This window comes from Haliotis rubra, unplaced genomic scaffold, assembly GCF_003918875.1.
Source record: "Haliotis rubra isolate DU_JTF1 unplaced genomic scaffold, ASM391887v1 Scf447, whole genome shotgun sequence".
In the NCBI taxonomy this organism is placed as follows: domain Eukaryota; kingdom Metazoa; phylum Mollusca; class Gastropoda; order Lepetellida; family Haliotidae; genus Haliotis; species Haliotis rubra.
Genome location: NW_025767132.1, coordinates 333,901 through 359,371, shown reverse-complemented (window position 1 = coordinate 359,371; position 25,471 = coordinate 333,901). Strand labels below are relative to the sequence as shown.

At 36.1% G+C, this 25,471-nt stretch overlaps 1 protein-coding gene across 2 annotated transcripts in view; it reads left to right on the top strand.

Moving 5' to 3' along the window:
- Positions 1-25,471, top strand: part of LOC124289707 (E3 ubiquitin-protein ligase TRIM9-like) — a 189,592-nt gene that overhangs the window by 72,879 nt on the left and 91,242 nt on the right. For both annotated transcript variants that reach the window (XM_046726335.1, XM_046726334.1), the window contains exon 3: positions 10,612-10,845. In XM_046726335.1, the coding sequence (XP_046582291.1) occupies positions 10,612-10,845 (234 nt within the window). The remainder of the gene's footprint in view (positions 1-10,611; positions 10,846-25,471) is intronic.

The following is a 25,471-nucleotide window of genomic DNA, read 5'->3' as shown; positions in this document are numbered from 1 at the left end:
TATCTTATAAGTGGAACAAACATTCTCTTACAGTAAAATTGTGAAGCATTTTTAGCAGTCAAAAAATATCTGTTGCAACTGAAAGCTACAAATATATTGTACTTGACAGTAAATGGAGATTCAAAGAGAGAAATAAATTACAGTTCAATTGGAAACAGTTAGATTTGAGAACTTGATTAAAACTCCATGGGTGTTTGAACCATGTGAAGCAACTACCAATGTCTTGTAACTCTAGAAGCTCATTAATCTTATAAGTGTTGCTCACAGACAGTGAGTATGAGCCCTATAATTACTTTATTACACTTCACAAGCAATTTGAAAAGCAGTTGTTGGAGCTCACAAGCTCCTTCTTATCCTTTTTTTTTTATTAAGTCCTTCATCTGATCTTCAGTGTCACCAAACACATCCAGGTGGCTGGAGACAGACCATCTGAGGGTTGCAATTATGTCAAAAATAGTTTCAAAGATAATATCATCAATAAGGGTATATCATATTGCCAGTTGTGTTATAATTAGCATCTGTATTTTAAAAAAGTGTGCGGCTAATCGAGCACAGATCTTTAAGGACAGGTTTGTCTAGAGTAGGAGATTGCAATTTTGGACTTGGCAGTCCAGACTTTCTCTAATTGCTAGTTTGCTTTAAGGATGTTTGTCAGACAACCGGTAATTAGCGGGACATCCTATTTATGTGTGCTTTAGTGCATTGTCACAGCAAGTATTGTGTGAAGTGGGCCATTTGTGGGCTGCTTATTTAGTCAGGTTTCACCAATTTGCTCAACATCCAACCTCATATGACATTTGATAGTAAAAGGATATAGCTGTAGGTTGGTTTGGAATTAAGTGGCAAAATTAAATGTGTTGTTCTTTCTCAGGCAGCACATACACAAGGTAACTTAACACTCTGAGCGTTTGTTTGATGCTTACTTGAGCAATATTCGCTGTATATCAGTTCATAGTTTCAGTCATATTATTCCATCCATTTCATTAAGTATACACCCTACTACCATTATTATCAGCAACCACTGATGTCCCACCCAACATGTAACATACCAAGCACTACATATCACCAGCAGTCCCAAGCAATGCACTGTTTCTTCTCATACCAAATGCCCCCTTACGCCTCCCTCAAAAAGCCTCTCCCCTCTCCCCCAATCACCACCCAGTCAGCATCCACTTCCATCATTATGAAAGGTGCGATGTCTGTGTCAACACCTGTAACTTCCCAAGTGATGAGTTGGCCCTGATCTTTCATCCTGAAGAACACTTCTAGTTCTAAAGCTGGTGACTTTTCTAGGGAAAGCAGCCCTTCTATCAAAAACTGTATACACTTGATGGAGATGATGAATGTGATGTCTGGCTGGTGGACGCCAGTACCTTTCATATGTTTCAAATACTTCACAGTATGTCATCAGAAGGATATAGGAACAAAAGTTTGTGTGCAATGATAGATTGGGGAGTCATTATCACAGAGTGTCTGGTCTTGTAAATCCTGACTGAAGAAGAAGCCTTGAGTTGCAAACAGCATCGATTTTCTGAAAGTGATACCACATTCTTATCTTGAAAATATAAAGGTTTTAGTCAGTTGGATCAACTTTTCTGATATTTCATAGTTTTGCTACCTTTGGTTTATAATTAGGCTGATATAATCTTATGTCCATAAGAGAATGTGGCGTATAAAGGAACTAGGGCTGTGTGATATAACCAGTTTACCAGTATTTTCTGGTTCAGACATGAAAACAATACGTATTGCAATACGCTGATCGAATGCCGGTATTTTGACTTGCATTTGGAAGACTTCGTAACACTCAGAAATCTTCGGATATTTTTTTCTTTCCTTTGTGCCAAATATTATTTACATTTTTATTTTGTCATGAATACATTTATTTATTAAAGCTTAATCAAGCATACTGATTTTGTTGTGTTCATGCTTTATAAATCAAGCATTAACTGCGATTCTAAGTTTTGCAACATATTGCAATACATATCGCAATATAAGCTTTCGCATCACAATATATCGCAATATGAAAATTCTCTGCAATACCCACCCCTAAAAAGATCCCAAGACAATTTCAGAGCTGATAATGGGGACAGTGAACAAGCTCAGGAGGTATTGGGGGTGACTGTTATGCTCTGACTGTAAGAGAGTGCAAAGTGGATTGTTTTGAATATGGAATATTATACATGATATGGTAATTTTACTTGCGCAGTAATAATCTGGGGTGTTTTTTTTCAATCTGTAAGTAATGTGGCTCAGTATGACAGGTCAATTATCCCATCAGAAAGTCTGACTTAAAATCCTCATTAGTTGAAAAGGTTGTTACAGTTTAGTTGCATCTGGTGCCAGTCTGCCAAATGTTCCTACCCTCAATTAGCAATGCATAATCACAGATTATTACAAACATTTGGTGCCAAATTAAGCAAGAACATCCTGATATCCTTATTTCTTAACGAAAATCAGGAATCTATTACGTTGATGAAATCTGGCACCACCTGAGGCAGATCCATAACTCTGTGATACAGTATAGGAGTAGAGAGAGTTAAGTTGGGAGATCATTGAAAGGAGCTGTGGATAGGGCTAATGGTGGGCCCAGGTTTGATTCCCCATGTGGGTACAATGTGTGAAGCTCATTCCTAGTGACCCCATCTTGATATTGCTTGAATATAGCTTTAAGAAACAGAGAATCTATAGTCTCTTTGATGAATGAGGCTACAGCTCTGTTATTTGTGTCAGCTCATGAAAAGAGTAAAATAAGTAGAGTCGCTCCCTATACCACTCAGAAATAGGCACATCTTGTAATCTGTATTCCAACTGAAATCAGCTTTGAAAAAAATATGTAACTGATATGAATTGTGTAATTTAAAAAAAAATCATGAAGTACATGCTAAACTACACTAGATTTAGGTGGAGTAACAGTGTTAGATATGACAATTGGTGTATAGGAGGTATCGAAATACATGTCAAATGCCACCAGTCTCTAATATTAAGAAAACGTACAGGTGATACTGATTTTTATGCCTTTAGTAGGATTGGTGCTCTTGCTTGTCCAAGGTTGCTTGACAAAGAAGAGTTTTATCTGCAACATTCCTGCATTCAATATCTTGTGATACATACTTATGGTAACCATGACTAATCTAATGGTATTTGTTCAGTATTCACACTCATTCATGGTGTCTGGACCAACCTATGCAGGCCGCATCTTAAGCATCTCCCGTGCCATCATAATTGTCTAGACACACACTAAATACTACACTAAGTAGGTCTGGGGGCATCTACATGTCATATCGCTTCAGAATGGGGGATGTCACAGACTTGGTTAATGTCTTCCTGGTGTCCCCTAGTTAGATGCAATCAGGTTAAACTGGCCAATGAATTATTGAGGGTTTTAGGGTGCAAATCTGTGGTCAAGAACTGACAGTAGTGGTTTTAATGAGAGGCCAGATTATTCTGAAGTGGTGTCTTTGGTCTGCCATTGACTGGGACTAGTACTAAGTCATTGATGATCTGTATTGATGCCATCGTCCTCATTGATTCCGGGTTCATTCATAAGTCATGTGCCACAAACTATAAACTTATCCTCAAGCATATGTTTGTATTACTGTAATCATCATCATCGTCGTCATCATCATCATCAAGATCAAACGTTACCAGCCATATGAAATAGATAGCAAAGGGATGTCTTGGTCAGAGAATGACAAAGGACAAGAGTGAGCCCCATTTGACCAACTTCAATCTGAATTAATGTTGTAAATGTGTTAACCATTGTTAAACTAACACTTTGGTTTTATGTTTTAATGATATGTTTAATCATGTGTTGTTGTTTTCACTCTAACTTCATTTGGATTTCTTGTAGCTTAAGAATGACATTACATCTAACTTTGCTTTCCTTAGTTGTGGGTTTGAATCCCAAAATTCATCCTGATTTTGATCCTTGGCTAACAAGTTCACCAAAGCAGTGAACATTAACAGCCATGTCACTTCAAGCTGGACTGCCTACTGGAACCCTTGATAACTGAAATAAATGTAAAGCATCAAATATAATATGATATTCGTTGCCTATGTCACTGTATAAATACAATTATTTTGAATGTGATGCTAAACCCCATTTCACCTCATCTCACCAACATAACATCCAGATTTAAATTGCATAATGTCAAGAAAATGTTCTGAAGAAAAGCCAATACTGTTAACTGCACACTTCTCAGTGCTGCAGAACAACTGTGGAGTTTGCTGATTACATGCATTGCAGCAGGGTGAGGAACACGATAGCATCTGTTGCTTCCACAAAATGTCATTGTGTGAAGTGATCTGTTAGAATGTCACCATACTCATCACGCCAACCTCTGGGATCTGTCACACAATATCCTATTGATTTTAATGTCGGATGATGAAGACTTGAAAAGTGACTGATAAAATCTGGCATTCAAAACTAGTTGTCTTGAATGGTGCTAAGAACATCTGACTGGATCTGATGCAGCTACAATCATAGAATAATGTTACCATCTTAGCCTGGTAATTTCGTTTTTTTTTATGTCTGCAAAAATGTCTTTGGAATAGTACTGCATTAAGAACTGGGTATTTTGGTATAGGACCCCATGTGTTGATAGAATCTGTTTTCCAATCAATTTGATATTTTATAAAATTACATTGTAGAAAATCCTTTAGGGTTCAGCATTCTGTATTTACTGTTCTATTTAGATGACCTTGTACCTTTCAATTGGTGATAGATTTTGGGCATTGTTTCTGTGACAGAATGCAATAGCAAAATATAGTTAAAATGTAAACAGTTTGTTAGCTGGCTCACGAAACAGTAATATTCCACCTACATGACTGGAGTCTAAATAGACATGTCTAGACCAGACAATCCAGTGATTGACATCATGAGCATGGACCTATCTACACAACTGGCATACAATGACCTGTATCAACCAAGTCAGTGATCCAGAGCACCAGATCTCGTTAGTCGCCTCTTACAACAAGCATGGGTTGCTGAAGACCAATTCTAATCCAAATCTTCATGAGTCCTGATGTAAACATGTAAACAGTATGTCTGTGGGTGAGAGTATCCTCTTGGGCCCCCTGCTATCTTTTTTTTATTTAGTCAGTCAGTCAAGTCTTTTTTACTGCTTTTAGTGATATTCATACAATTCATGGAGTAGGACACTGGAATTGGGTTTTACAGAATGTACCTATGTGATGAGTCAACTCCTCAGCTGGTATCTTAAATGCTATTTTGCAACATGCACTGAAGATATTTACCATCTTAGAGTTGTATGTACAAATGTGGACAGCTGTCTAATGTTGGCACATCATTAGACTAATCATGGCATGCCTGACAATTTTGATGGCGATAATTATGCTAACTACGTGATGATGATTATGCAATGTCAGAAGCACGATTTTCGGATGATGATGTTTCCATCAATACATTGGGATTGTGATATTGTCCATTTCATATGATTAATCAAATCTCAAACATAAAATGTTTAAATATGTTAGCATAAATGAATTTAAGATTTTGATTTTCTGATGATTTCGAATCATAGCTGATAAAAGATTCTATCATTTTCTTTATGAGAATTCTTGGATATGAAGTGCAGACTTGGAGCTGTCTCATGTGCTTTCAAAGGTATCAAAGAACTCTCACAGTTTGTGGGTTCAATTTGGCAGGTGATGTATGAAGTCTATGAGTTTATGATTGGATGAAGTCTTGTTTTCCCTTAGGGCAAGAAATGAAAAGGAATGTGAAATCCATAAGCCAACACTTCCTTTGTCCTACAGTTTTTAACTTGCCACATCAAGATATTTTAGGGATGAAGTTAGTTTTGTTGTAGGAATGAAGCCTTTTTTCCCACTGGGGACCAAGTCTGGTGTACCATCAGGATTAAGTTGAGGTTTGTGATTTGATTAAGTATAGTTTTCTGCAGGGATGAAGTCTAGTTTAACCATGAGGACTTTCTCATTGAAGTTAATTCCTTGTAATCAGAAAACGTATGAAAAGTTTCAATGTTTAAATTTTTCTCAAGAACAGAACAGGTGCATGTACCAGCACAAGAACATGTTAAGGAGCTGGTGATGTGATGGCTGTGTTCATTCAGGAAGTTACATTCAATAATCCTCGAGAGCCTGCCTCATATAAACACCAGCTTTCAGTACACACACCTTTACGTGGCATAGTTCCAATGTCCTACTGGACATAAATGCAGGGTATAGCATTTCATTAGCCCTGAATTCCAAAGATGTTGAGATCAATATTGTCACAGATGTGCTAATCTGATGCCTACCTTTAAAACACTGTTTTAGATAATAATGTACATTAAATCATGAAGTTACTGTATTGATAAAGAAAAATATAGATTAAGGATAAATATTGAAACCATATTGAGGTCCAGAATATAAAATTCACACTTTCATTATTTCAGGTTAAACCTTTATTGCCTTATGATAGAAATTAGTGTATGGAATGACCTTGAGGTTCATGAAACACACAGGATGAATTTCATCTACAAATAGTGTTTCCCTTCCGTGTGTGATGAACTATTCTTTGCATGATAAAGATGTAATAGTTAATGCAATTGAAACATTAAAGAAGATAAAGAAGTGGATGACATTAATGGTATGATTATTATCTTAGTCGGGGTTGAGATGTGACATGAGTGGAGAGAGAGAGAGTTTACTTTAACATCACATCTGAGCAGGGTCGCATCCATATTGTGATAAGGATAGGTGATGTGAGAAGTAATGAGATTTAATGGTAATTATGTAGAGTGCAGAGATTTGCTGGTAATTATCAGAAGTACTGCAAAAAAATCAGTATGTAATGTTCTCTCAGTGACATGATGGCTACATGTCAGCCAAGCTGTAGGTTCTGTAGACTGCACTACAGGTTAAGTAAAGATGACAATAGAATACTATATAGTTCAATACTTCTGAATGGTTACGACCCGTGAACATCCGGGTTAGAACTGATCTTCAGTAACCCATGCTTGTCGTAAGAGGCGACTAACGGGATCAGGTGGTCAGTCTCATTGACCTGGTTGACACATGTTATTGTATCCCAGTTGCATGGATTGATGATCACTCTGTTGATCACTGGATTGTCTGGCCCAGACTTGATTATTCATGGACTGCTGCCATATAGCTGGAATATTGCTGAGTGCAGTGTAAAACTAAACTCAATCACTCACTCTGAAAGGTTATACACATCACATTAAAAGTTTTGAGATTTTTCCATTAAATTGTGTCTGTTGAAGGTGACTGTAGTCTAGTTTGATTCAGTAGTGTGTTTAGTTGATGTGCTTCTAAATATGTTGGCAGCCTTCCCTTTCACATTTATGTAGATACATGACAACAAAACATCCATGCTTTTGACAGAGATTAGTACTGATAATGTGAACAAATGCAATTCTTTACAGAATACTAACCGATGAGATCCTCAGAGAAGTATCTGATTCAAGATACCAAGATTTACATATATTTATATGATTATTATGCAGAATTCACAAGCATATTCATCTCAAATTCTTTCATATTACAAATTGTTTTGTGAATCATCCATCTTTACAACTTTGTTCTTTTGAAGATCTGAAATAACTTCTGCCTTGCATACGTAATCTGCTTGTATCAATTACAGTTGCCTATCTCACAAAAACATCTCTACAGGTTCCTCTGATGTGAAGTATCTGCTGCCAGCATGTCTGTATCCGTGAAACTAGTGCCGAGGCATATTGTAGCATTTGATTATACTGCAAATCTAAACATTACATGTGTTTCTTTGACACACTGTTACATTGGCAATTTACTGAATATTTCCATGGAATAAGACTGAGATTTGGTTACATGGGAAATGTCATGCTGATGTAGCAGTTGATAAGAGTTTAACACTGTAGGTGTATCTTGTTTAAATGAAGACAGAGAAAGAAACAGGAAGCACGAACATTTGTTATCAAAGATTGTATCTGAAATTTGATGCAAGCACATGTGTGTTGCAAGCGGATGATACATGTATGAAGATAGGCTTCAGTTATATCAAGAGTATAATTTTGTATGCCATTTCTGAGTTACATACCCCATAATGTTAGTTGTGAATATTAGATAATTGAATATTACATCCTTGAAGAGTTTTAGTGATTCCAAAAGATAATGGTGTGCATTTTCTAAAATATATTATTATCAAGTGACTTTAAAACATTTAACACCTCAAACATTGAGGTTTCAGCGTATCAGTTTCCTAAATGTATTATCCTAGTTTTCTCCTTATGTAAAGCTAAAAGAATCACTATTTTTCTAAGAGAACATTGTGTTTAGCTAAAATGGTTAGAGACATTTTATTGGCATCACTGGTCAAGGCATCCTTCATTTTTCATACAGAAATGACAGATCAGCTGTCCAGCAGTCCGTCAATATGACCACCTTTCCATTCAAATCATAAATCGACTGTCTTTTGATAATTTGAGAAATTAGCCTTTTCATTCTGGTAACAGGGGTCATACTGGAAACATGGCCAAATCAGAAAGGATGGCGTGCAATGATTAGAATGTGGTTAAACATTAATGGCGTGCCATTAAGTGATCGTGCTCATACCAGACAAAGAGGCGTCACATATAGTCGTGGATTGTCGAAGCTCTCTCTAGCATCCATGTATTTCTTTAATTATTAAGTCCCCCCCACCTACCCCAGTATTAATCCTATGTACTGTAGTGTGATGGGAGAGCTCCAAGGTAACAATAATACTGACAGAAGAGTGAAATGTAGCGAGTACAATGAAGATTTATGTCGTCAGGTTCTTTATCCCCAGCCATTTCCTTGGGTTAAATCATTCATATTAGGTAACTGATACCTTTAATTCTTTATGTAGCTCTCAATTAGAAAAGTTTATTGGGGTTTTATGGCATTTTTTCTAAACGTTTTTATCATTTGTGCCAAAGCTAATTATAAACACTTAAAGACCTAATTATCAACTTTGGGATTGATGGGAGTTTGATTCCAGCATGTTACAATAGATGAACAAAGTTTTGATGGAGTTATTTTTGTTTCTGCATTAAAACTTCAGCATTACAAAGTGTAAATGGATTTGAAGTTATGATTTATTGTCTTGATGTTTCTGTTTCATTAAACAAACATGCTGTTAATTTGATTGATACATTTGGATAAGGGAAAAATGATAATGTTGACACTGCATGTGAAGAAAATGCAGATGTAATTGTGTAGAATTAGCCCATTAACAAACACATTATTTGCTCTTTGATTCGATAATATTTGTTTTTGTTTGAAATTAAAATCTTCCTAGAAAACATGCTGTTTGTCGACAATAAACATCATCACAGCAGGAATTAGCATGAATCATATAATCACAAACTGTTTAAAACTTTGCAATGTACAAAAAGGCTTTTGCAAAGCTTTGGGAAATGAATGGAAATTTCTAGATATAAAATGATTGTTTAGGATGTAAAATATTGATGAATTTGTGGCAGGAACAAAAAAATATATTGTGTGTTGTTTGAATGGCCCCAATACGTTGACCTGGCTATGTACCAGTTGTTTGACTGGTCCAGACTTGTTGCAGGCCTCTGTCATATCGCAGTAATCCTGAATGGAGTGTCACACTGTTCAACCGTTGTTGCCTACTTTTATGGGATATTATTGACATGATTCTCTGTTGACTACTGTACAAGGTCAATGTATACTGCTTATAGCAATCATTGTCGTGGTCTAGATACCACTTTGCATCAAGTCAGGAATGTTTTCTGTGTCACTGTGCAATTATTAGGATCAACAGTTGATGTTGGTATGTTCTCTGACAGAAGACAAAGGGATGTCCTATAGAATGAGAACCTCTTGTGACAGAACCCATCACCTTATTGAGTTTGATTCTATAACTGTCAGAGTGTGAGCAGATGCAGAGACCTACAAAATGTTAGAAGTCTGTATTACCCTCATCTCTGGTGATGACCAAGGCAGATATGCTGGGAAGACAGACCCTTTTGGTATCAGACATTTGTTTCCAGCAAAGCAAATAAAATATGTTATCAAATCAGTGTGACATCACTCACTCAGTGTGCAAAACAATACTGATGGTCCAGATGTCTTTCTAAATGGTCAGAAACAAAACACTTATTTTTAGTTCCTAACCAGAATTACAGAAAGTTATATGTCATCAGCTGAAACTCATCTGGTAGCAGTTTTCACTTTTCACTGACTATTCTATTCTGTTGCATTCAACTTCAAAGGTTTTCACTATACCTTTTTTTTTAGATCTAAACAACGCCACCATATAGCTCAAATATTGTTGAGTGAGGCGTAAGACAAAACTCACTCACTAGATCTAAACCAGAAGGTTATATTGGCCAAACATTTTATAAGAGGATACATTGCTATACATGTTGGTTGAATATTGCCACATGAAGACATTTAAACATATTGTCAGTCGATATTGTCAGTATATATGTACAGTATATATATGTAATAATATTATATATTGGGGGCACAAGTGGTACAACCTTCTTGGGTACCTCAGATTCACTATGATCTATGATGAGTGTGATTTATTATGATATAACTGTTCAAAGTGGTGCTCACCAAACTAAGTATTCAATGTAGGTATTTTTGTTCCAGGGCAATTCTAATGAGTTTGAAGCGACAGTGGTGGCACAGTGTGATGCTCTGATTGAGGCCATCAAGAAGAGGAAGGTGGAGCTGCTGGAGAGTGTGCAGGTTGAGAAGGACAACAAGGTGAAGACTCTCAAGGAGCAAGTGTCTCACTGCACCTCCCTGCTACAGAGGACTACCGGACTGCTGCAGTTCTGTATAGAAGTCCTAAAGGAGAGCAACCCTTCATCATTTCTACAGGTAGGTGGTTAATGGAAATTATCTGCATGAAACTTTGTAAATTGAACTGTTGGTCGTGGTCAACACTTAGATCAGCAGTTTGGTTCCCCATGGTGATTACAGACAGAGCAGGGCCCCAGGATCCTATGCTTGTATTTAAAGCCAGCTTAAGTGAGTAGCATTAAGTGGTTATAGTGTGCTCTCTGATGGCATGGATTGTCATTCATGATATCAACCACTGGTTTGTCTGGTGCTAAAAATACCATCCTTACCTTCATGCATGGATTCATATGGCAAGGATAAAGACTGATAGATGCTGGTGATACAGTGAATGAATAACAGGTCAGTTTGTTCAAGAAAATATTGTATGTAAATGTCATACCATTTGGAGTAGGTTTTGTTTGTTGTTTGAGTCTCCACTCAGTAATATTTTTTCTTTGTGGCCTGATAATAGTGGCCTGTAATTAATTAAGCCAGGTCCAGACAGTCCAAGGATTGATATTATGAGCAGCTTTCCACATCATCCAATCAGTGAAATCAGTGAAATCACTGAGTCTCACCAACTTATCCAGTTAGTCATCTCTTGCAAGGAGGGCAAGGTGTTGGGGACAATATCCCTATGTCCCTCAGATATCTATTACTGAAGTAATGATTCTTTTACCTCTACTTCTATATATCACAAATCATTCTTTGGGAGAGACAAAATCATTTATGCCGTCAATGGATTAATTTCATATGCATAGCCAGCAAGAAGCGTTTGTGTTATGACTAGCGCTGAGTATTCCAGTGGGTATGTAAGGTCAGACCACTTTATTGATATCGTGTTAGACATGGAATAGACTCTCTTCCGATGACTCACAACATGATGCAAAATCCTCATACTTCATTACACCCAAGTATGCAATTCAGATTGAATCATGATTTGTATTTAAAAATTAGAATGTTTCCAGTATTATCCACACATGTACTTGCTAGCTACATAAATGAATAAAATCCTATCTTGTCTGACACTGCTGCCTGCGAAAAGCAACTGAAAGCCATCAATCTTCAGCATTGAATCACAAATAATTGTGTTTTATGTTCAGTCTCTGACACATTCCTTTCCTGGAAGAGCACCTCGTCAGCTCATAAGTTAAAGAGCCATTTGTAAGATAGACATAGGTTACAAGAGTGTAACATTGAGATGTATATCCATAGCTGCATTTTGTAAGTTGTCGTAAACTTGGATGCAATCAAGCTCATGGGCCATTTCCTGCTTCTTCAATCACATTTCTTTCTATACAGGAGAGAAGAATCATGGTCATAAACTCATATTTTGGTCTCGGATTCTTTCCACTTGATCGAGCACAATCATTACATTTTTCTTCATCTATATAATGTTGGCTATTTCTATGGAAACAGCCATGATACTTTGATTTCTGGAAAATGTGCAGTTCTTCTTGCAAACTCTGCCTGCTCATCTCATAGAAACTACAACTCATTTGTTGAATCTTCGGCATGTAGAACATTTCCAATCAAAGCCAAAATATTTTATTTGATAAACAGACAAGTCATTGGGTTAAGATGAAGGTGCTAGACTCCCCTGAGTTTCATATATGAAGATTTGTCATGGAAAGTGGGTTTCTATAGCGAGCCATTTTTGCATTTTCTGGAGTATTAGACATTGTCTTTTATTTACCACATTGGTTCTTGCCCTCTCTGAATATACTCCCTCATCCACTTGAGAGACTGATGTGTGCTGAGGACAACCCATTCACATTATCAACAATTACTGTTGAAACTCAACCAGCAGTGTTTATACAGAGTGCAGCAACCTTTGTCTTGATGTTATACAGCTGTTTGAAACAGATGCATGCAAATATCATGTATTGCCACTTCAAGAGAAAATGAATATCAACATCAGATGAAAAGTCAGGTAAATGCTAGATATCCTAGACTGGTTTTGCTGCCTTGACTGGTTGTGTGCAAAGTTTGAATATGTCACACTGCATGAGAACCAATGTCAGTTCAAAGTCATGGCCTCTTTTAGATTTGATGGTTGCCAAAGAAACGAAATGCAAAGGATTATATTGTTTTTTGTTCAATATATGAATGGTTTATGTTTATACACTTTTGAGGTTTTCTTTATAAATTTGTAGGAATTGTGTATAATGTAACAAATAAATAACTACTATCTTTGGAGGAATGTTTGGGGACCAGAGATGTCACTATATCTAGTTATATTTCTGTCAATCTACTTTGCTAAAATAATGGTCTAAAAAAGATTACATAAAAAGATTTTGTTAAGGTGTAGCTCAAGAAACATGCTAATATTAAAATCAGTAATATGTAATTTTCTTATTAGCATTACATCATGTATTAACATCAGAAAATATAAATACTTTTGCCTTCATAAAAATGAAATTCAAAATTAATTAATTATTTTTTAAATTGTGCTCCATTTTCTTGTTTGGAAAATATACCTGAAGAACAACTAAACCACATGTTGGGAAGTTTCATTAAGAATAAAAAGGATCAGAAAGTATTGTATGGTGTGTTGTGTGTGCACACTGTGTGAATATACCATTGAACATATTTGGGAGCACAGTCTTCTGATGTTCTCAGATGTCATGAGTCAGAAAGATGAAAGATGGAATTGATACAGCCTCGTCATCACCTTCCACAATGGTCAAAGGCTCCTCGTATATTTACCAAAGTAGTCCTTTTCTTGTCTCATAATTTTATCATAGAAACAATATATACAGAACCTGTTTCCAAACATTCCACAAATATTGTTATTCAGAAAATTCAAAACGGTACTGTTGATGGTTTTCAGAGACCTGGATGAATCTCATAGCAATCAGATTTTTTGGTGTGCAGAATGTATCGAAACCAAGCCATTATGTACATTCATCTCAACATCCATCAAGTTTGTTCTCATAACTTGCCAATTACCAGTGTTTACAAATGTCGATAACCAATGTTTATGAATGACGTTTGATGAGTTATGTTATGTCTAGCTGAATACAGGCATAGAAAATGCCTTTTCCATGTTTCCTTTCTAAGGTCACTCTTCAGCGAAGAAGTCAGCTTTCTTCTGGATTACTCACCAGCAAAGCAAAACATGGTGGCGTGTTTGACACGTTTTGCTGCATTTCTTTTTGTGGACTGGCAGTACCGTAGCATTTGAAGGATTTCATGAAAGGTCAAAACACATTCATATTGTTAGTAGATATAACTGTTTATTTTGATTTTACTTCGAACAACAAACTTTGAAGCTGAACTTAGAGAGGTGGATCAATGTAGACAGATGAACAGCTACTGTGTACCGTAGAGTTATTAAAAAACCCACTAAGATGGTAATAATAAAAGTATTTGGATGTTTAGTGTTTATGCTTTATGGAAAATTAGACAAGAACTAGACTTTGTAAGTTACTAGATGATTTTGGATGAGAACTGAGGTGATTATGTTTGTGTATCAGTGTGAGATGTCATGCATCAAATCCTAAATTTGGGTTATTGTTTCAAACCTTTATTTGATTTAATACTGTAATCATAAAGACACATTAAGTGTATAGCATTACAAAAACCTGGACAGAATAAACACAAGGAAACTTCAGATGAGTTTCTGTATTGGACATCTGTACTGTGTTGACTGACAGAGATGGGCCCTGTGTTATCTCTTGCTTGAAAGTAAAAACATTCAAAGTAGGGGAAAATCTGGTTCCATAAATAAAAATAACAATCACTTTGAAAATGCCACTTGCTAATTGAGATGGCATTTTTGCTAATTTCTAAAATCTGTACATGCACAGCAATTAGAGATGTTTTCTCTGTGGTTTGTTTTTTACAAGGTGATCATGAAAATCCTTTTAAAAGGGGAAATGTGTTTGTAGGGAAAATTTGGGTTGAATAGATAGATAAAAAGCATCGTGTATTGCCTTCTTCTGAAGTTATGTTCATTACTTTGGCTTTTTGTGTTATTACTTTCGTTAGATGGTGCTATTTTTGAAAATGTCAAACAAATGTTAAAAAGTGATTTTGTTAATTAATCATATCTTAAAATTCTCTCTCTCATACCATATTTGTTACTCCTGTTAAAGAGATTCCAAAATTTATTGCCACTGTTTTCAGCATAGTTTGGTTTTGGGATGAATTTGTTTTTGTTGTTTTTTTTGCTTTAGAGACCATTTCCAAAATGTATTTTCCCTTTCTCAGTACATTTCCAAAAAGTTTTAATGTTGAAAATGGATCATAAATCTTGAACCAAATATTGCACAATTGTTCAAGATATTTAAGTGTTCATAAACAACAGCATGCCCAGCATTTATGAAATGGACTGTAACTGAATGATTAGATTAAAGAAGTAAACATTTTCTGACAATAAAAAAACTATGACACATAATTCCTATCTTTGTGTGTGAGAGTGAGTCATGATCAGACAAAGGTTATCAAACCAGTATCAAAATACAGCCCAATGTTTCTTCACTATAGATTTACACTTAATTAGATTTTCTACTAATATTATAATGCAGAAAGTGATGCATATCATTGCTGTATGTTCAGCCAAGCAAACTGCCGACCGGCAATACTGTAATGAATGATGATTCTATGGCTGGACGGACGTGGGTGTGTTCACCACACTGTGCATGGGGATTTACTACCCTGGCAGGTTCATCACAGGTAGAGATACTGTTGCTGGCCAACTATGGATAAATGTGTCCGTGTTGTATATTACTATTTACTGCCACTCCAGGAAGTCATAATTTGATTTGTCCAGCTTTTACACAGTAGGTGTTCTGAATTATAATCATTTGGTCACTAAATATTAAATGTTCTGATCCATTAGCTACCATGATAAAATTTAATGGATGAGAGTTTGGTGAGAATCCTCCAGCTACTTTGACTGTTATTAGTTATTGCTGTAGAACAGGGCGCCAGTCTGTAACTGTAGTTTCTGGCATGACAAATCATGTCCCATTTCCAGGAAACTGTTAAAATGTGTTTCAACATGGCACTTCATTTGGGTTAATTAACATAGAAAAAGCATTTCCCTGATAATGATATCAGCACCTTCTGAGAAGCCACAGTTGTACAGAAAAATGACAAGAAGTTATATTTATAGAATCTTGAATATAAAATAAAAACTTTCCATTGATTTGGGCAGCAGAACATAATTTTTACCAATGATGTGCTGTAATGTGTTCTGTCCTGTTTGACAAATATTACATATTGCATGACTTAAATGTATGTGCTACACACTTTCCAACAAAATATGCTCACACTTCTATTAATGGTTACCTCACTAGAGATGTTGGCCATGTGATAAAATGTTTTGCTGAACAAGAGCATAAAGCAATACTTTGAGTCTTAAACAAAGATGTAAGAAAGGTAGTATGTGCTGAAGCATTGTCGTGGGTAAAACAGGATTCAAAATGTCCAGCCTCTTGAATTAGCTGCTCATTAAGACAGACCTACGGAGACCTACACACAATCTAGCATTCTCTCACAACAACATGTGTGCTGCTAAAAGCTAAATATTTGATTGCAGTAGTCATTTTGAACATGGATTAAGGTCTAGTTGGCTGGTTAATTGATCCTTATTGATTTCAATTAAGAAGGAAATGTGGAGATGTACATGTTAAATGTCTATATGTTGGGTCTGTCTGTTGACACATTCGTGTGGTGGACAAGATCACAGGCTTTTTCACCTTTGGACTTATTTTGAAAATACATGTGTGGTTTTGGTATCATCTCCTAGGGTAAATTATGCTGTTACATTGAGATGGGCCTCGTTTGAAAAAGTAAACTATTTCCAGCTCATTAAGTGAATTTACATGTCATTTTGTTGGAAGGACAGGGTGAGTGAATGGATGTTCTTTAACACCACACAGTGTGAAGCCTTTTTCTAGTGTACCCTGCTGTCATATATTACTGGAATATTGCTAAAAGCGGCGTAAAACCATACTCACTCTCTCACTCACTCATTCACACCACATAATGGTGGATAACCTAGTATGGACCTAGCAGATTAGTGGTTGATAACAAAAGCAGGAATTGGGTACACAATGACACATTCAAGATGGAATTGTAGCTCCACACTCTTCTGGGATCCATATGAGGTAACAATTCAAGGAACATGTGAAGAGTTCTGCTGATTTTTGTTTTGTCAGCACTGTGTAAAACATTTGTATGCATGTGGCTGAAGACTGCTTCTCTTCATCAGCACAATTGCTCCATTATGATATGAGATGCTTACTCAGCTCTGGGTCTTATTTTTGTTTTGTGTTAAAAAACATTCTGAATGAATTCTAGAATTTCAGCTTCCACATTCTTATGAAAACCTTTTTGAAAGAAAAATATTTGTATGTTTAACACCTTGGGAAAAAACTGAAACAAATCTGACAATGGACTAGTTTCTTCTGTGGATAGTATTCCTAGGAAAATATCATTCTATTTTAAAATGTTTGGAAAACCTGAAAGTCAACAGTTTTAGCTGTGGAAATTGCTATTTTATGACTTGCACATTCAGTGTTTGTTGTCCACCCAGATAAAGTATCCTGTAAACAGATTGTGTATCCAATGTGGATCCAAGCTCCTGATGTGATAATGCTGACCGCATTTTACCCCAGATAATGAGTGTTGTTTTAAGACAATAAAGGGGTCACTTCTTCTTTAGACTGACCAAAAATCTTCAGCAACCAGGGGATAAGATTTACAGATAATCCCCAAGGCTTCTAATGACTAGAAGACTTTAAGACATGTCAATGTTCACTGGTTAATACATGTATAGTCTCTATAAGCTTGAAAACCTAAACCTCTCGGTTCTCAGTGTAATGCCCAAATGTGTTTTTGAAAGCATGGACTGTTTCATGACTGATTTTGTCTCAGCTATGTAGAGAAACATGAGAGAGCCTGGTTAATGCACCAATTGGACACAGTAAATAAGCCAGGCTGAGTCAATATTGTGCCAAGATTTCTACATTGACAAGCATTTGTTCATGTTACACAGCTCAACCCTGTCCTATTGCGGCCTTAATTAATTCACACAGGGGGCTATAAGAACAATTATACATTGTAAGTAATCATGTAAACATGCAGACCATATGAACAATTATACTTCGTAAACAAACAGTCATGTGAACATAATCAAACAAAAATATTGATAATGTTAGGACCATAGGGGATTTCATAATCTGTCACAATAAGAAAAGACACCACTGGAAATATCTAATGTGCTATATCTAGAAAGTTGAAATATCAACTTAAGGTCACACATCCTAACTCATCCTAACTAAGAACCAATATTGTGAGTGCCTCCATGAAGATTCCAGATTACAGCTTCCATGAATTCCATGGGTTACAGCTGTAGAAATGGGGACGACTTGCATGCTCATGGACTTGGTTAGTTTTGTGTCATTGTACCCTAATGGAACAAGACATTCCTCATCACTATCTTAGTGGGTGACTGTCTAGATCAGTGTGTAGAAAGATTCTGCAATAGTCAGAGTGAAGGAACTTGTTTTAAGTATGTATGCATTGGAAGATAGCATTTAAAAGCTTTGCTTGGGTTGTGCATTGAATTAAGGCATTATGAAAGAAATTAAAATTATAGTCATTAAGTAGTAAAACAATATACATATACAAGCTAAGTTCTGATGGTCTTGTTCTGTGATGTTCAGACATTTTCATGATTTAAAGATTACTTGGTGAAAGGTATTCGTTGGAAAGTGGGGAAAAAATCTAATGAACACATCAGACTATTTGTTTTGTTCTTAAATTCTTAAGAATTGACATGTGCTGATGTATTTCTTATTAATATAAAGGTGTGCAAGTGAAATTTACACTACCTTTTAGGTTTAGTGTTTCTACCACTACAGGGTTTTTTTGAAGGATTGTCAGAATCCAGTTTTAAAGAAAAGGTCTTGCCTCATTTGACGTCTACATGAAAACTAATCTCTTACATCTTTCTGTTTGGTTAAGAATGAATAGGGGTGTTATCTGACTAGACTGAATAATTGATGTGATTATTACTCCTTGAAGGTTATCAGTCTATTATTGATGTGTCCATACATTATGCAAAACAACGTCAGTGTAGTTATAATAAAAACCCTAAGGGGATGTTGGGGCAGAATAGGTCTCCAGCACCCCATTCTTGTAGTCAGGTCCGACTAGGAGGCTCAGTTAGTTGGGATGTGTGACCTCCTTTGCGTTATTATGCCTAATGGAGTGAATTGTTGCTCATGCTATCAACCACTGGTTTACACAACCTGCTTACATGCAGGATGCTGGCATTTTGCTGAGGTATTGCTGAAAACAACATTCACTCAGTCAACCTCATTACAGAACACATGGAGGCTCACAACAGGCTTTGTCATGCTTGGTATAAAGATTATGGTTTTGTTGAAATTTGAACCATCATAACCAATCATGGACACAGGACATATGGTCACTCTCTGTAACAATAACGCTAATGGGTTGATAAAACTCGTTAAAATTTGAAAAGTGGATTAGAATATTCATTACATGAAAATTCAATGCAATAACTTGCTATGAAATGCAGTAGACTGGAAATGTATTAGAAAGTTATGACTAATTTCGACCATTCTGAAACTCGTTTGCATTTTATTCCCTTTGCAAAATTAAGTTGATTTCAAACGAATATTAGAAAAAAATTAGAATGTCATTGTTCTTTTTTCCTTTTTGTTTCATGCAGGTACACAGTTATTGTGTTTTTATACTATGTTTTGGTGTTTTTAGTTCTAGAAACCTTTTTCCATCAATCCAAACAAATGCTAAATGCCGATCAAGCATCTGAAAGTAAAGCTCTTAAAAGAAAAGGTTAATTGAGCGTGACAGGTAATATGGAGAGTACTTTCTACTGTGTGTACCCACCAAGATTAACATCAACAAACTCTCTTTAAATAGGAAGTCACAACATTCAATTTTCAGCTATCAATGACGGTATTTACCAGCCAATCAGCCAGCAGACAGCCACTGTCCATCTTGTTGATTGCTTGATGGACAGGTAGCATGTTGTGACTTATCTACCCAACTATGTGGCAGTAAATGAACAAATACCATTCACAATTTGATAAACTTGTAGAGGTGAGATCTGTGCTGGAGGGGCCACAAGCATAACAAGCAAGAACACATGCAGATTATGGAACCACCCCTTGGAACAGCTGCAAAACCTGCTGATGTGGTAGAAGTAGCAGACACTCACTCATGTGTGTTGTGAGGAAAGTTATACAAACTGTTGAAGCAATTTTCGTCAAAGACTGTTGATATGGCACCAACAGACCATGGATCAAGAAAATGTGTAATTTGTTAGGAGAATGTGTATAATGAAACAGCTTTCTGAAGAAATGCAATCATATCTTCATACCGTTATACTTGTACTTGTATAAGTGAGTCATTAAATGCAGCAGCAGCAGCATGTGCATCAATATATAGCTTTTATTTTAGCACACAGTTATTTATGCTTATTAATTGTTAATGGTAAACACAAACTGTTGAAATCACCAAGAATTTATTTTTGCAAACTAGTGACATTTCCGTTTCCATTTCGCCTGTTTGCTACTGTTAGTCTCCCTCGGCAGACACAGTTCTCTTGGGAGAGCCATGCTGTTTTGCTACGTGCTATCTTGTACAGTGAATTGTCTAAAGGCAGGAAGCTATTTGGACAGAATACAAACAGTTGCCAAGCACAAATACAGAAGATGGGGGGAATCGATTATTTAAATTCTTCTTTTACAAGGGGCAGGCAATTTACTCAACTAACCAGTTCATGAAAGATGGGTTTGATTCCTAACAGATTTAGCTCCCCTAGTTTTAATACCTGTCTTCTGAGATACACACTTGTAAATGGGTGATATTGATGTAGACAAGCCACTGCCCTGTGCAATTTCAGCAAAGTTGTATAAAAAACTTTGACTTTTGTTGTAGGGCTGTGGTATAAAGGCATGTTTTCCTATCCAAAGCTTGTTTAGCATGTCAGTTTGGTGACTTGATGTGATAATGGTTAGATTGCTTCCATGAAATAGGATTTTTACCATCAAGTCTTTCCTGTTTTTAAAAGGAATTCTTGACTTGCCCTTTGAAGTGGGATTTCACTTGCAATCTGTTAGTCCACATTTCATTCAGGTTAAATAACTTTCAGTTGTTTTGAATTTAAAGATTGAAACAACAAGCAGTGAGAGTTCATGGACTCCTTACGATGTCAATCACAGTAGATGGTTAAAACTTGATGATTGATAAGGACAGTATTGACACAGTCACATGAGCTGCCTTACAGGAAAAAAAAGACTACAACATGGTCATGATATATCATATTGAGAGGTCAACATACCTCTACTTGGTTGGTTGTCCCAAACACTGAAGAATGTAACAGAATCAAGGCAATTGGATGAAGTGATATCTCCAAGACTGACTTAAATTTCAGGCCTGTGTCATCTCAGCTGAATTTTCTATAAAAACACAAAAAGGCAGACAGATGGGAAAACAATAGTTTCTCCCTCACTATAAAGCCTGAAATAAAATAATTTCTTTTTATGTCATCGTAAAGTTCCCAGTGTCTCTAAATTCCTATTATCAAATCTAACCTAAGATTAAATCATTGCGTCCATGTCACATACATCGAGACAGAGGAGGCAAACAAACATGGCTGACCTGCACAATCTCACAGCTAACAATAACAATGGCAGATTGGATTATTCCAACCAATACAAGTGTTGACTTATTACAGCCCACTCTATAACTGTGCCTAGAAACTGACAGCATATTTAACATTTCAATTATTATCCTACCCTGTCCATCTGCCCATCTTAGGTTTCTGTCCTTTCCAATCAGAGAAAATCATATTTCTTGTTATTGTCATGCTCAGGAACCAATCTTCGCATGCCGATATGCTCCAGCATGGAGATCTATATCCAGTATTTGTCTACTGTGATTGATAGGTCAGTGTCTGTGTAGTAATTAATGACCGGGAGAGTAGTTGACATGGAAGAAGCGATCTCTCCTCAGTGTTGACCAGTGGCACGAATGGCATGGTGTTGTATTGATGGACACTTGAGATACTGCCCTGTGTATATAGCATTGATACTCTTGCTTTTAATGTGCTCTGGAACGCCATGACATTAACATGGGATTGCTACTTGTATTTCAAATATTCTAATGGAGGAGTTTATCAGTGGTATTTGTTTTAGATTCGAGTGCAGTCCACAATGGAAATTATAGCTGGTGTTAAGAAAATGATTGATCGGGTGGTCTCACAGGAAAGCAAATTTTCCTCAATTAAGAACAAGTGTTTAGATATGAAATTATCGGAGCAGTTTTATATGTCACTATGAACCTTTCACCTGATGAAGGAGTAACCATACTGAAGGAGTAAGGATATATTCTGAAATGTTCTGTTCCTCATGATAAGGAAGACATCCATAAAAAACTAAGAGCCATTTAATGAAAGCAATTCAAGTCAGTAACAGTTCTAGAACAATTTAATGAGATAAACAAAATCAAACATCATTGGAACATATACATTATTAAACATTGCCAAGAAAACATTTGTTTTGAAAAATGCAATTTATTTCACATGCCATGCAATTTTACTGTTTAATGTCGGATGTGAAGGTCAAACCTGAGATGATTGCCAATATAAAAGTTTGATGTAGACATTGAGTCAGTAAATGTAGAAAGTTTGAAGTGTTATTACCATTTAATGAGATTTATGGCTATTGTATGTTATCTTTGTGTACCAGTCATCAGGAATCTAATGTTCAGAGTGAGTAATCAAGTTTAGTCAATTTGGATTTACACAGGTTTTACAATCTTGTAGACAGATTATATAGAACTGTAAATCCTAATTCTTCACAGCTGATTTCTTCTTCTACAAGCATTCAGCTGTAAAGTAAGGAACTCGTCAATTGGCTGATGGGGACTGGACCATGTGATTTCATTAACGCCTCCTTGAGGGATCGGAGGAAATCGTGAGAAAACATGCTGCTGCCAGTGACTAGGGGGAAACACATAAGACAATCATAAAGTATAGTAGAGGTATTGTCAGCTGTGGGCATCTACTGTATGTTGGCCAGCCTTATTTCACAATGGGGGAAGGTGTCTGTCCATCTGCCCCAGGCCATCTGCACCTTGTGAGGAGGAGCTGGATGAGGGGCCACTCTGTATATGACTATAGTTGTTATATGCAGTCAAAACTGTCAGATTTCTTCTTTTTGTTGAAATAGTAATCTTCATGTGAACAACAATTATCTCCACATTTGGCATTACTGTGTGATCACCAACTATTCTCTATGTCATATTTGGTTAATCAAGATTTAACTGTCTTGAACATTTCACAAGACGATTTCAGCAGCAGCAAATCCATGATGAATAAGTTAAGTTGTGAGAAAAATAAACATGTAAAACCAATACAGTTCATGATAAAAAATTTATTGTAGAAGTAAGTAAAAAGTAAGTTTTGAATACATTCTGAAGTACAGTTATTTAGCTGGATGAAATGGTAATAGTCTTTATGAAGCTGTTCAAAAGAATTCTAAAACATGTCTCTACTTTAACGAGAGGCATTCATAAAAAGTAACAAGTATGATGTTGTGCCTATATCTCTTCCCTACTGAAGTAGACCCCCATGTTGAACCCCTCCCATGCTGCATGACACGGGCTATGTCCAGCTGGCTTGTTTGGAAATGCCATGGTTATGCAGTAAACAAACCTTGGTATGAACAATGACAGTTATTAGGGGTGTAGTTAATGAGCTGGGTGGGATGAGTCCCAATATCCGGAAGGGTGGTGTATGAAAGCTGGTAAATCTCTCCCACTTCCTCCATGCTGGAGGAGGATGTTGGTATTTAATACAGCTCCCCTGGTGCCAAGATGGAATCTGTGGCTGTTCCCAACTCATACCTATAAACATGCTGGTTACTTTGTTCTCCATGAATGGTTCCCAAGTGGTCATTCATCTTGGTAATTGATTATTCAGTCCATGTCTAATTCTCTGATGTAAATAATGTATTTACTGTGTACAGTGTATGGCCGTAGAAAGGTTGGTTTCAGGTTTATTAAAGACTATCCCTTCCACTCTCTCTAAATTAAAGCATACATTCATTCATCATTACAATGTAAAAATCAATGAAAATTACATATAGGAAGAAATGTCTTCATGTTCTCAATGAGGGATATTTGAAATTTTGCTTTCAAGACATATTGTGGTTGCTTATTGGCATAGGGCACTCTATATTTTGAATATAGAAATGTCAGAACATGGTGCTGATGAATGAGGATGAGGTGAGTGTGAGAGAAACAGTAATCTTTTTATGTTACAGTTTAAAACTAACTTTGATGATCACAAACAGATCGAATCATTCTAGAAATGAATGCAGTCAAAGGGAAGTCAGTGTCTAAATATACCAGTTTTGTACTCAGGTGTGCAGTTGTCATCCTGGATCATGTTTCTCAAACAAGGTGAAAATTCTGCCTGGTTAAACATTGTTAATAAACTGATTTGTTGTCAATCAGTGAACAAAATATTGACTCATAATTGACTGTTTTTGAGACAGATGGAATGTGAACATGACATGCTTTTTAATGTTTGATGAAAATCTAATGCCACATGAGCTATCATGTCTGTCACATGTTGTAAAAATGGCAATTGTCATCTCAGGGATGAAATTTTTACAATTCTAATTTTTCTGTTCCTTTTGCAGCCAAATTTTATGTGAGACTATGTAGTTATCAGATACTTAAACAGCATTTAAACTAAATCAGCATGATGATGTTGCTCAGATCATCTAATGAGATGAAAAGAGGTATTGGAGATATAATAGAAGAATACTTTGTTCTTTTCTTTATTCTGGAATTCCACTGAAAATGTGTCTGTTGCATGGCAGCCATTACATCACCTACATGCCAGTCATGGAGTACAGACTTGATCATAATCACTAAACAGAGACCAAATCCTGGCGCCAGATTCATTGCTTTCCATCCAAGATGAAACTCGGAGAAGTTTTATAAAAAATGGTAATTTGTCAATGTCATCCATCCACATCTAAATGTTCATGTTTGCTTAGAGAGAAATGCTGTTTTCATTTGTTTGGAATGATATCAGAATTGTTAAAGGATTAAGACCAACGCGTCTCTGTTGCCTCATCTCATTTCATGGCAACTCTCTGATACTCTATGTTGGAATACTAATCAAAGAGATTGTAACCTATGTTAGATGTTTAAGGGTAGGGGGAAAAACAATTAGTTTTATAAGAAAACCTATGTTATTTGTATTTTGATATGATGGTAGTGAGAGTATAATTGACTTGATTTTGTTTTATCTGATCTATGTGAAGTATTAGAAAATATAAGAAAAAGTCAGTGAAAAGGTAATAAGATTTGGTTATCCAAAACATTTATCTCATCTTCAGTTCTCTACTAAAAACAGACTGTATCTTTATTTTATTAGATGCATCAGGGCAGAAATATAATGAATATAAGTTCCTGATATAAGGAAAGGCTGTCATTTATATGAATAAATGTATTTTATGACTTTGACATCCTCAACCTTTTTTTTCTTTCTTTTTTTCATGTTGATGATAAAATAGGTGTGTTCTTTTCGTTATCTGGTAGAATTGCCTGAAGGTGTCAATGTTTCCTGTGGGGATGAACT